Source organism: Trichechus manatus, unplaced genomic scaffold, assembly GCF_000243295.1.
Source record: "Trichechus manatus latirostris isolate Lorelei unplaced genomic scaffold, TriManLat1.0 scaffold00004, whole genome shotgun sequence".
Lineage (NCBI taxonomy): Eukaryota > Metazoa > Chordata > Mammalia > Sirenia > Trichechidae > Trichechus > Trichechus manatus.
In genome coordinates this window covers 11,626,903-11,639,071 of record NW_004443940.1, presented here as the reverse complement: position 1 = coordinate 11,639,071, position 12,169 = coordinate 11,626,903, and the positions used below count along the sequence as shown (strand labels likewise).

Sequence of the window (12,169 nt, the reverse complement as noted above, 5' to 3'; positions counted from 1 at the left end):
GAGCACATTAGTTACTCGAGTCACAGGAGTTAAACCACTGTTCCCCTTCCCCAAAGAGCACCCCTCCCAGCCCACCCCCCTCTTCAGCCCCGGCTTTCTGTGCAGCACGGTCCCCAGATGTGGGGACATACAAGTCCTCCTCAAAGCTTTCTGTCAGCTCAGTACTTCACTCCTGGAATAAACTCCTTGGCATCTGGGTTCAGGTTACTTTTGCTCTGAAAGAAGAATCAAGAGATACTAAATCTTAAGGGAAGGTGCACTTTAAAAGTCATTTTCTCCCTGCTTCCATTACTAGCAGATCTTCCCTTCAGATTCAAGGACAGAAATAAATAAAATTCTCTGTATATCAGGCTGTGACTGCATCCTATGTCAGAGTTCCTTAAACACAAAAGCTGGGCTGCTGCCACCGGCTCCTGACATGTTAAGCCTGACCAGCCTCATTTTCTCCTTAGACTCCTGTTCCCTTCATGATGCTTTCCAAATTCCCATCAGAGGCCCACAAGTTTGACTCCAAAAAGAATATTCCAATTCATTAAGTATCTTAATGAAAATCAGTTTTCCATGAAACAGTTTGGTTACCACAATCCCTATTTTTCTTCATCTTTCTATACTCACCTCCTTGCCTGTCTACTCTCATGTGAATATCCAAAACCTCAGCAAGATTGCAGGACACAATCATTCAGAACATGAGTTGTGTGAGAACTATATCATTCACAGAACACATTAAATCAACATGGAAGACAGGGAATTAGCCTATCTGGTCTTCTGAGTGGAAAATAGGCTCTCAGGAGTATATTCCTTCCAAACTGAGCAGGCAACTATATTAAATGCAGATTTGGGAGGTATTAAAAGGGAAGGGCAGCAGCAAATCATAATTTGAAATCAAACCTCTTCGGTGTTCAATTTTTTATTCTTAGTCCCAATTCTACTTTGAAAAGCACATTAGGGAAAAATGGAAGGTGGTGATGCTGGCAATAATGTTTTCACAATGCTTTATGAGGTGCAATGCATCTTTGAAGCACCCTCTTAGTAATGCCTATGTGACGAGTGAAGAAACAGTGGCTCAGAGGGCTGCAGAGCCTTGCCGACGGTTATAGGGCCAAGAAAGAGGGTCTGTGACTCCAAATCCTATATTCTCTTCACTATACTGCATGTAGAACTCCATATGGCTCTTACCAAAATATCTTCAGAATCATGATTGTCACTGACTGAAAGGCCATTTAACTGTTGCTGCAACTGTCCCACGGCCTGCGGCAGGTCTCGCGAAGGAATAAACCAGTCTTGGTCTTCTTCATCCAGCATCTCCTGGAAGCAGCGGTCCAGGAAGTCTTGCTCCTGCAGCTCCTCCTCCACCTAGCAAACAAAGGGGAGGAGCTCAGACTGACTGTCCCAATGGGATTCACCCCTTCCAGGTTTCTGTCCACCTCCTTCCTCCAGAGGTTACTACTCTACAATAAAGGATGATCTTGTATAATATCTACTAAGAATTAAGATGCTTCTAATGACTGGCCAGGGAAAATATTTCTAATTTTTGCCACCAAATTCCATCAACAATAAGACTGAGGAAATAGTTATTCCAAATAGCAGAAATTCAAACTCTTCACAGATCCTCTAGGATCTCTAATATATGATACAGACATTTTTCATTAATCTGGCACTTATGAAAAATCATTTCAGAGCTTGAAATTCTTTTCTCAATCTTGTTAAGAAGCAACCTTCTTAAATTTCCCATTTTACAAGTAGTATGTAAAAAGGCACAGTAACTATGTAACTAGCTAGTTCACTACCTGGATAGTAGAGATTAAATCAAAACTAATGCTCAGTTTCTGGCCCACTCTCCTGGTAGTAAGGTCCACATGGGAGAAAAATACCTTCAGGATCTTAGAAGGATAGAAAACTTTTTTTGGCATACCACCAGAAAATGAGATGGCATCAACGTTGTATTCTTTCAAAACAAGAAGAAATACATGAATATTGAAACAACTCCATATTTCTTTGTTTTTAATTTTTAATTTTATTGTTGTAATTAAATGAAGTTTACATTTCAAGTTAGTCTTCCATACAGATTTTTTTTTTTTTTACATACATTGTTATGAGACCCTAACCGCTCACCCCATTCTGTGACAGCACACTCCTCCCCTCCGCCCCTGACTCCCCATGAACATTCAACCAGCTCCTAACTCTCTCTGCCTTCCCAGCTCACCTCTGGACAGAAGCCGCCCCTTTGGTCTCTTGTATCTACTTGTCTAAGAGGCATATTCTTCACAAGTATCACTTTATGTCCAACAGTCCAGTCCAATCCCTGTCTGAAGAGTTGGCCTCGGAAATTGTTTTAGTTCTGGGGTGATGGAGAGACCAGGGGCCATGCTTTCTGGGGCACCTCCAGTCTTAGTCAGACCATTAAGTTTGGTCTTCTTACTAGAATTTGAGTTCTGCATCCCATCGTTCTACTGCTCCATCAGGGACCCTCTGTTGTGTTTCCTGTTAGGACGTTCACTGGTGGTAGCCGGGCACCGTCTAGTTCTGGTCTCAGGCTGATGAAGTCTCTTGTTTATGTGGCCCATTCTGTCTCTTGGGCCAATACTTTCCTTGTGTCTTTGGTGTTCTTCGTTCTCCTTTACTCCAAGTGGTTGGGACCAGTTGATGCATCTTAGATGGCTGCTTGCAAGCTTTTAAGACCCCAAACGCTACTCACCAAAGTAGGATGCAGAACATTTTCTTAATAAGGTTTGTTATGCCAGTTGACATAGATGTCCCCTGAAAGCATGGTCCCCAGACCCCACATCCCTGCTACTCTGTCTCTCAAAGTATTTGATTGTATTGAGGAAACCTCTTAGCTTTGGTTTAGTCCAGTTGTGCTGGCTTCCCCTGTAGTGTGTGCTGTCCTTCCCTTCACCTAAGATGATTCTTATCTACTATCTAGTTAGTGACAACTCCGTATTTCTTAAACATTGCCTTAAATTAAAGCACTATGTACCTAGATGTTTTACACTCCTTCACATATATTGTTAACTCTTAGTAAAGAATATGATTAGTCAAGAGTATGGTTCACTCTGCAGATTTAAGTGTGACTTAGAACAGTCTTCCTGCCTCACAGTCTGCCCTCCCTTTCCTGCAGCCCGCCTCTTACAGATTCACAGCTCACTAGCGCCACCACTAGAGTGGAGGTCGAGCAAAAAACAATCACCGAATGATGGCTGAACAACATGATGAACATAATTAATATCACTGAACTGTACATGTGAAGATTGTTGAAATGTCAAGTGCTTTGTTACATATACATTTACCACAATAAAAAATCCACTAAATTAGTCCATACATATCTTTGCCACATAAATTCAGAGGAAGAGTCATGGTAGTAAGACTTAAGAACAGTGCTTCGGGTTACAATTAGCCACACTATCTTAAATCTCAAATAAATTAGTCATGAAGTACTTAAAATAACAACTTAACAGATTTCCAAGCCACAAGACTTAACATAAATGTTCAACATCTGCCCTGACTCTCTCTAAGAGCAAACAGCTTGCTCCTCCTTATTATATCTACCTGTGTTCAATTAAAAATAAATTTTATTTTTCCTTGTGGTGATGAGAAATTTGGCAATGATTATGGGTGATAGTTGCACAACATGATTAATGTAATCGATATCACTAGATTGTATACCTGAAAAATGTTGAATTGGCAAATGTTGTGCTATATATATTTTTACAAAAACAACAAAGCATCTACTCTTGTTCACTGGCACAACTGATAAAGACAGTTACACCTGGGCCCAAAGGTGTGACTGAAAACATGGCATATGCGCTACTCAGAGTAAGCCACTTGGGGTGGGAACTGCTAGCTGAGCCCCCAAACTTGTTTCCCTATTCTTCCCAGAGCACCAGGCTGTTCAGTTAAAACCACATTTCCTGCCTCCCATGCTGGATGTGGCATGTTGACTATTCATCAGACGAATGTCACCAGAAGGAATGTGGGCAGTTTGGCATCACTTGATTAAAAGGAAACCTCTTGCCCTGGCTTTCATGCTCTCTCCCTTTCTCAGCTGCTAGACTTCCTAGTTATCCCTCAGCTGCTGAGCTAATAAATGCCCTGGGGGTGGCAGAGCAACCTCACTGAAGGGACCATGTGCTGGCAGAATCACCTGTTGACCTGGAATGCTTAGTTGGGCTGTTAACATGACAGAAGTGTAAGACAATGTACTGCTGAATCTTTGTTGAAGCAGTCTAGCCTTACCCCACCTAACACACTTCTCTATCTCAGAGTCACATTCTGCCAGCGCCCCTGGTTCCCATTTGGGGTATACCAGGCTAGCTGTCTGCATACAGCTGTTCTTTCTCAGAGATCACCCCACATCAGATTAAAAAAACTTCATTTCATGTGCTAAACTGCCACACCTCACCCCTTCACACAAATTCCCATGAAAACATTTCAAAAAGAGAGCAGAAACTAAGGAGTTCTAGGAACAAGGCTTAACCTTATCTGACTAGTAAAATTATTATGCAGTTTATTTCTGTGAATTCTCATCTTACCAATGTTCATACTAAACAGAAAAAGGAAATCTTACAGTTCAGATACAGAAGGTCATTCTGCCTTTCTAATAAGTTTTGAGTGTGTAGTTTTGCCATTATAAAAATTTGGGAAAAAGAGAAAATAACCATCATATACAATTTTGCCATTCAGAAATAAGTGCTGTTTATCTTCTAATCATTTATTTCCATCATTTCTTGTGGCATACTTTGATCCACATAATTGTGGACATATGGTATAGAGAACATTTTATCTTCAGACTAAAAAAAACATTTCTTAAAAAGAAATGTATACTCATTGTCTTAGTTATCTAGTAATGCTATAACAGAAATACCACAAGTGGAAGGCTTTAACAAAGAGAAATTTATTCTCTGAGTCTAGGAGGCTAGAAGTCTGAATTCAGGGTGCCAACTCCAGGGGAAGGCTTTGTCTCTCTGTCGGCTCTGAAGGAAAGTCCTTGTGATGCATCAGTCTTCCCTTAGCCTGAGAGCATCTCAGCACAGGGATCCTGGGTCCAAAGGATATGCTATTCTTCTGACTCTTGTTTCTTGGTGGTATGAGGTCCCCCTGTCTCTCTGCTCACTTTTCTCTTTTATATCTCAAAAGAGATTGACTTAACTCCATAGATACATCCAAACTCCCTGAGGGACTGAACTGCTGGGTGGAGGGCTGTGGGGACCATGGTCTTGGGGAACATCTAGCTCAATTGGCATAACATAGTTTATAAAGAAAATGTTCTACATTCTACCTTGGTGAGTAGCGTCTGGGGTCTTAAAACCCTGTGAGCAGCCATCTAAGATACTCCACTGGTCTCACCCCTTCAGGAGCAAGGGAGAATGAAGAAAACAAGACACAAGGAAAAGATTAGTCCAAAGGACTAATGGACCACAACTACCATGGCCTCCACCAGACTGAGTCTAGTACAACTAGATGGTGCCCAGCTACCACCACTGACTGCTCTGACCGGGACTATAACAGAGGGTCCCGGACAGAGCTGGAAAAAAATGTAGAACAAAATTCTAACTCACAAAAAAAGACCAGACTTACTGGCCTGACAGAGACTGGAGAAACCCCAAGAGTATGGCCCCCCGACACCCTTTTAGCTCAGTAATGAAGTCACTCCCGAGGTTCACCGTTCAGCCAAAGATTAGTCAGCCCCATAAAACAAAATGAGACTAATGGGGCACAACAGTCCAGGGACGAGGACTAGGCAGGAGGGGACAGTGTTGACATGTCATGGGGTTGTTAACCACTGTCATAAAACAATATGTGTACTGTTTAATGAGAAACTATTTGTTCTGTACACCTTCAATAAAAATAAAAATAATAAAATAGATGATTTTACTCCAAAAAAAGGAGATTGACTTAAGATAAAATCTAATCTCATAGACTGAGTTCTGCCTCATTAATATAACTGCTTCTAATCCTGCCTCATTAGAATCACAAAGGTAGGATTTGCAGTGCATAGGAAAATCACATCAGATCACAAAATGGTAGATAACCACATAATGCTGGGAATCATGGCTGTCTCAGTTATCTAGTGCTGCTATAACAGAAATACCCACAAGCAGATGGTTTTAACAAAGAGAAGTTTATTCTCTCTCAGTCTAGTAGGCTAGAAGTCCAAATTCAGGGCGTCAGCTCCACAGGAAGGCTTTCTCTCTCTGTCAGCTCTGGAGGAAGGTCCTTCTCATCAATCTTCCCCTGGACTAGGAGCTTCTCTGTGCAGAAACCCCGGGTACAAAGGATGCACTCTGCCCTCGTGCTGCTTTCTTGGTGGTATGAGGTCCCCCACTCTCTGCTCATCTCTTGTAAGATAAAAGGAGGTACAGGCCACACCCCAGGAAAACTCCCTTTACATTGGATCAGGGATGTGACCTGAGCAAGGGTGTTACATCCCACCCTAATCCTCTTAAACATAATCTAATCTTGCTTCATCAACCACAAGCAGAGATTAGGATTTACAACACATAGGAAAATTATATCAATGACAAAATGGAGGACAACCACACAATACTGGGAATGATGGTCTAACCAAGTAGATACATATTTTTGGGGGACACAGTTCAATCCATGACAAGTTGACACACATTTTGGGGGGATACAATTCAAACCATAACACTCATTTGGAGAATGTGAAAAACACAGAAAACTTAAAAAAAAAGAAAAGAAAAAAAAAGCCAGAATTTCAAAACTGCCAGCATCCTTCCTCCCTTCTTCCTCAGCTTTGGAGAGTATGGTCAGTGCAGTAAACTACTGGCTAGCCACAAGGTGGCCGAGAGGTGCCCATTTGCTACAGTTAGCTATATGCCTTTATGTGCTATGCTAATTGTTGAGGAGTGATGTCGGTAACCAAGAGATGCCTCAGGCAGCATGCAGCGTGATAGACTGCTTTTATATGGCCTTTCTAGCTATGGTCTTGTAATTCCCACCAAAAAGACTGGGTAAAACCAAAAAAACCAAACTCGTTGCCGCTGAATCAACTCTGATTAATAGTGACCCTGTAGAACAGAGTAGAACTGCCCCACAGGTTTTGCAAGGAGCAGCTGGTAGATTCAAACTACCAACCTTTAGGTTAACAGTTGAGCTCTTACACTAGGGCTCAAAGATTGGGTAGCACTATACAAATAAGGTGCTTGTGTCCCACCAAGGGGATTGGGTGGCTTGCTAGTAATACAAATAAGGTGGATGGCACTCTTGTGGGGGTGGGACCATGCAAATAAGGTATATGGAACCCTAACAGGGGAATTGGTCAGTTTTGCCATCCTGCTAAGCTTAAAATGAGCCATCCCAGAGGTGGAAATGGGGGACCAACTACCACCAAGAAGAGACGGGAGTGGATCACATCCTTTGGACCCAGAATCCCTGCACTGAGACCCTCCTAGATCCAGAAGACAGACAGAGAGCTGTAACTGGAGACGTCAACACGGCAAGAAGCAGCAGCAGAGGTTGCAGAATCAGGAGATTGGCAGGAGATGGCAAGGTGAGCTTACCAGTCCATGGAGTGAGAAAGCTAAACGCTTTCGGGCAGGAGCTTGGTGGCAGAGTGGGGTGCCACCAGGCATGTGGCAGAGCTAGGATCCCTGAACCACAGAGAGAGCTGAGCATCTTCGGGCCAAGACTTACTGGTGGAACTAAAGAGCACTGTAACACTTGCTTGAGCAGGGCAGAGACCTTGGCCAAGGGCCAGAGAAAGGCCTGCCTGTGGGCATGGCTGAGAAGAGGCTGTCCTGATTGAAGAACTGTATCCTGAATTGTAACCTGTTACTTCCCTAATAAACCCCATATCTGTGAATATGGTCTGTGAGTTCTGTGTGGCCCTTGCAATGAATTATCAAACCCAGCAGAGAAGTAGAGAGTGCCACGGGAGGGATGGCTGGTGTCAAAACTGGTAAAAAGGCTGGAGGGTGAAGGTATGTTTGACCTCTGCCTCACAGGTATCAGCCTTGGGCTGTTGGTCTTGATTCTCTTTCTCCCTTGTAAAGTTAGAGGAGATCAGATGACTCGGCCAAGCTGCCATTTTTACATAGCACTAGAAGAAAGTGATCAGCTGGGGGATCTCAGGAAATAGCACAGCACAGGGAACCCAGGCTAGGATAGGAGGCAGGGAACACACACCCTGTTGACATAAAATCTCTGTACCAGTGGTATATCCCTTAGAGTATATATAACTTCAGCTCTGGAAACCCAGGGTTGATTCTATTTAATTTAACCTTATAAACAAAACAAAAAACAAAAAATTGTCTAGGCTCACTTAGTCTTTCTAAGCAAGGGGTAAATCTCTCCATGGCAAATTCCTATATGTCTTAGAACCTAATCACCATCATTAGGTCATGATTCCCAGTATTGTATGATTGTCTACCATTTTGTCATCTGATGTGATTTCCTTATGTGTTGTAAATCCTATCACTATGATGTAATGAGATGGATTAGTGGCAGTTATATTGTGTACAAGATTAGTGTCTTAAGCCAATCTCTTTTGAGATATAAAAGAGAGAAGCAAGCAGAGAGACATGGGGACCTCATACCACCAAGAAAGCAGTGCCAGGACCAGAACGTGTCCTTTGAACCTGAGGTTCTTGTGCTGAGATGCTCCCAGACCAAGGGAAGACTGATGCATCACAAGGACCTTCCCCCATAGCTGACAGAGAGAGAAAGCCTTCCCCTGGAGAAGGCACCCTGAATTTGGACCTCTAACCTACTGGACTGTGAGAGAATAAACTTCTCTTTGTTGAAGCCACCCACTTGTGGTATTTCTGTTAAAGTAGCACTAGATAACTAACATACTGCCTGACTTGCAGATTTTGGATTCACCAACTCCTACAACCCTGTGAGCCAGCAGAGGCCTCCAGCCTGCCACCTGACCTACAGATTTTGGGTCTGTCAGCCCCTTGAACCATGTGAGCCAACAGAAGTCTTCACAGCCTGTCACCTGACCCCACAGATTTGGGACTGGCCAGCCCTCACAATTGGGACAGGCATTTCCTTGAAGCAAATTTCTCTCTATGTATTTATATATGCTTCACTGACTTTGCTCCTCTAGAGAACCCAGACTAAGACAGGGACTTAATCTTTAAAACTGCATTTCAATCCAGTTCTATCGGCCTTCAAGTCAGTGAAAATCATTTCAATAGAACAATGACTGTCACTCCTAGTTTCTGGTGTTGTTTAGTTGTTTCTTAGATATCTTATCGGAAAGTCAGAAATACTGTATCAGGGTTGCTAGAAATCAGTTTCTTTCTTCTTAAGATCCAACACAAGATGTGCAGTATGCATGAAAACTATGCTAGTAATGGGATTGGTGGTGATGGGCAAAAACTGTACAGTTCACCATGGGGAAATAGAGTAATGTACAGGGAGAACTGGTATCAGTCAGATCCCAGATTCCTAAACCCTGTTGCACAGCCAAATGAGGGACACAGAAGGCTTCTCTGAAACAGTCAATCCCCTGACTTGAATATCATGTAAAAAACCGAAGCCAAACCTGTTGCCGTCGAGTCGATTCCGACTCATGGCGATCCCACAGGACAGAGCAGAACTGCCCCATAGGATTTCCAAGGAGCGGCTGGTAGATTCAAACTGCCGACCTTTTGGTTAGCAGCCAAGCTCTTAACCACTGCACCACCAGGGCCCCTGAATATCACATAGCAGTTTCAAAATAATGTTGCCACACTAGCATTACCTGTACAATATTAAGGTTGGGGCAATTTCAGCAAACATCTGTTTATCTGCTCAGCCTTTCTTACCAAAAAAGAAAAAGAAAAAACCAAAGCTATTGCTGTTGAGTTTGATTCCAATTCATAGCAACCTTACAGGACAGAGTAGAACTGCCCCATAGGGTTTCCAAGGAGTGGCTGGTGGATTCAAACTGCCAACCTCTCGGTTAGCAGCTGAGCTCTTAACCACTACACCGCCAGGGTTTCAGCCCTTCTTAGAGCCTGGTATTTATTTATAACAATCCTTGAAGCTGCCAAGGATAAAGATGTCATCGCTTTCCTAGTTCTCTCAAACAAGTTACTACAATTTTTAAAGTCTCTGTCTTAGCTATCTAGTGCTGCCATAACAGAAACACCACAAGTGGATGGCTTTAACACAGAGAAATTTATTCTCTCACAGTCTAGAAGTCTGAATTCAGGGCGTCAGCTCCAGGGGAAGGCTTTCCCTTTTGGTTGGCTCTGGAGAAAGGTCCTTGTCATCAATCTTCCCCTGGACTAGGAGCTTCTCAGCACAGGAACCCCAGGTCCAAAGGATGAACTCTGCTCCCAACACTGCTTTCTTGGTAGTATGAGGTCTCCATGTCCCTCTGCTTCTCTCTTTTATATCTCAAAAGAGATTGGCTTAAGACACAATCTAACCTTGTAGATTGAGCCCTGTCTCATTAACGTAACTGCCACTAATCCCACCTCATTAACATCATAGAAGTAGGGTTTACAACACATAGGAAAACGACATCAGATGACAAAATGGTAGACAATCACATAATACTGGGAATCAAGGCCTAGCCAAACTGATATTTTTTGGGGACATAATTCAATCCATGACAGTCTCTCAACTTTCTTTCTTCAGCTTCCTTTTTTTTTCTTCTCTTTTTTGCAAGTCCTAGTTTTCCAGTACTTTTCCATGCATTCTGCCTGAGTACGCTAAATGCCTATGTAAGCCCACAAGTTACACACCTGATTCCTAACAGTCCCAGTGCAACCCTACTCAGTGGGGCCAAGAGGATGTCATTGAGTATTATCAAAGCTAGTAGAAACTGTTTATGCTTTCAACAATCTATTTTTGATTCAAAAGACGGATAAAAGCAGAGGGAGACAGGTAGGTCAACACAAAAGCTACATACAGCTGGGACCCTGGGAAAGCCTGGTTTGATTTAAACTCTGGGAAATTCCTGGAGTGGCTTACAGTCGCCTAGAGAAATTCAATAAACAAATGTGCCCGAAATGAGGTGAGAGCAAGGCCTCTCTGCAGCAGTTATTTTGTAACATGAATTACACTCAGAGGGCATATCATAGTGAGGGGTACATACTTATCTATTTGGTTATACACGGGCTCATAATGTAAGGATTTTTAGCTATAAATGAATTAGTCTGATGTTTGCGTCCTCTTTTAATAAGCATGGCAGAAATATATCAGTATCTTTCTTCAAAGTACTGTCACTACCATCTCTAACCAGCTGAAGATGGTTCTTGGTGATCCTGGATCAGGCCTCTATGTATTTTTAAGTTATTCTAAAGCCTATCCACCCACTTGTTTCTTAATGGACTGACAGTATAGTACTATAGCTGTTGAGTCATATGCATCATTTGCCTTCCACATCTTTCTTTACCTGTCTGTTGAAATCCTCTTCATTTTCCATCCACATGTACTCTGCAAATGGGTTTTCCTTCTCATCGTGCCCACTTATCCCCTGGTCCTCTTTGGATTTTACACTGGGTGATGTATTGGCCACACTGGATCCATTCATTATGACAGAACCTAAACAGGAGCAAAAAGAAAGGATAAGATGAATACAAGGATTCAGGTAACATAAACCTGTAACATCCAGTTTCTTTCAGAAGCGTCTTAAGTTCTAAGTCGAAGAATTTAACTATAGATGAACAGAAATTGCTCATTTTTACTTCATTCTTTACTTCGCCCATTTTTCTATCATGGTATATACAGTCTGTAACTGTTAGAAAACCAACCATATCCTACAGTTATCAACTGTACAATTCTTTAAGATTACAGGAAAAAAATGTCTAGGCTCTATTAGCTTTCCAGGCGAGAGGTAAACCTCTCCATGCCAAATCCCAATGTTTAAATAGGTAGAAGAAATACATTCTTAAAGACCACTGTAGGCAATTGCCCCTTACTCTGATTCTCAAACTCTGTTTTTCTTTAAAATGTATTTCAATGGTATCTTGGGTGAAGGGTGAGACAGTACACAATACAGGAGAAACTAGCACAACTTGTACAACAAGGAAAGGTCATGGAAGCCCCATAGACACATCCAAACTCCCTGAGGGACTGAATTGCTGGGCAGAGGGCTCTGGGGACCATGGTCTCAGGGAACATCTAGCTCAATTGGCATGACACAGCTTATAAAGACAATGCTCTACATTCTATCTTGGTGAGTAGTGTCTGGGGTCTTAAAAGCCTGTGA

General features: G+C 42.5%; 1 protein-coding gene across 3 annotated transcripts in view; it reads right to left on the bottom strand.

Annotated features, from left to right (window-relative positions):
* The window catches only part of PAIP2B (poly(A) binding protein interacting protein 2B), a 42,535-nt gene that overhangs the window by 3,271 nt on the left and 27,095 nt on the right, over window positions 1–12,169 (bottom strand). For all 3 annotated transcript variants that reach the window (XM_023732850.1, XM_012556304.2, XM_023732853.1), the window contains 3 exons: window positions 11,354–11,502; window positions 1,177–1,353; window positions 132–215 (listed from right to left, as the gene is read on the bottom strand). In XM_023732850.1, the coding sequence (XP_023588618.1) occupies window positions 159–215; window positions 1,177–1,353; window positions 11,354–11,491 (372 nt within the window). In that variant the 5' untranslated portion in view covers window positions 11,492–11,502 and the 3' untranslated portion in view covers window positions 132–158. The remainder of the gene's footprint in view (window positions 1–131; window positions 216–1,176; window positions 1,354–11,353; window positions 11,503–12,169) is intronic.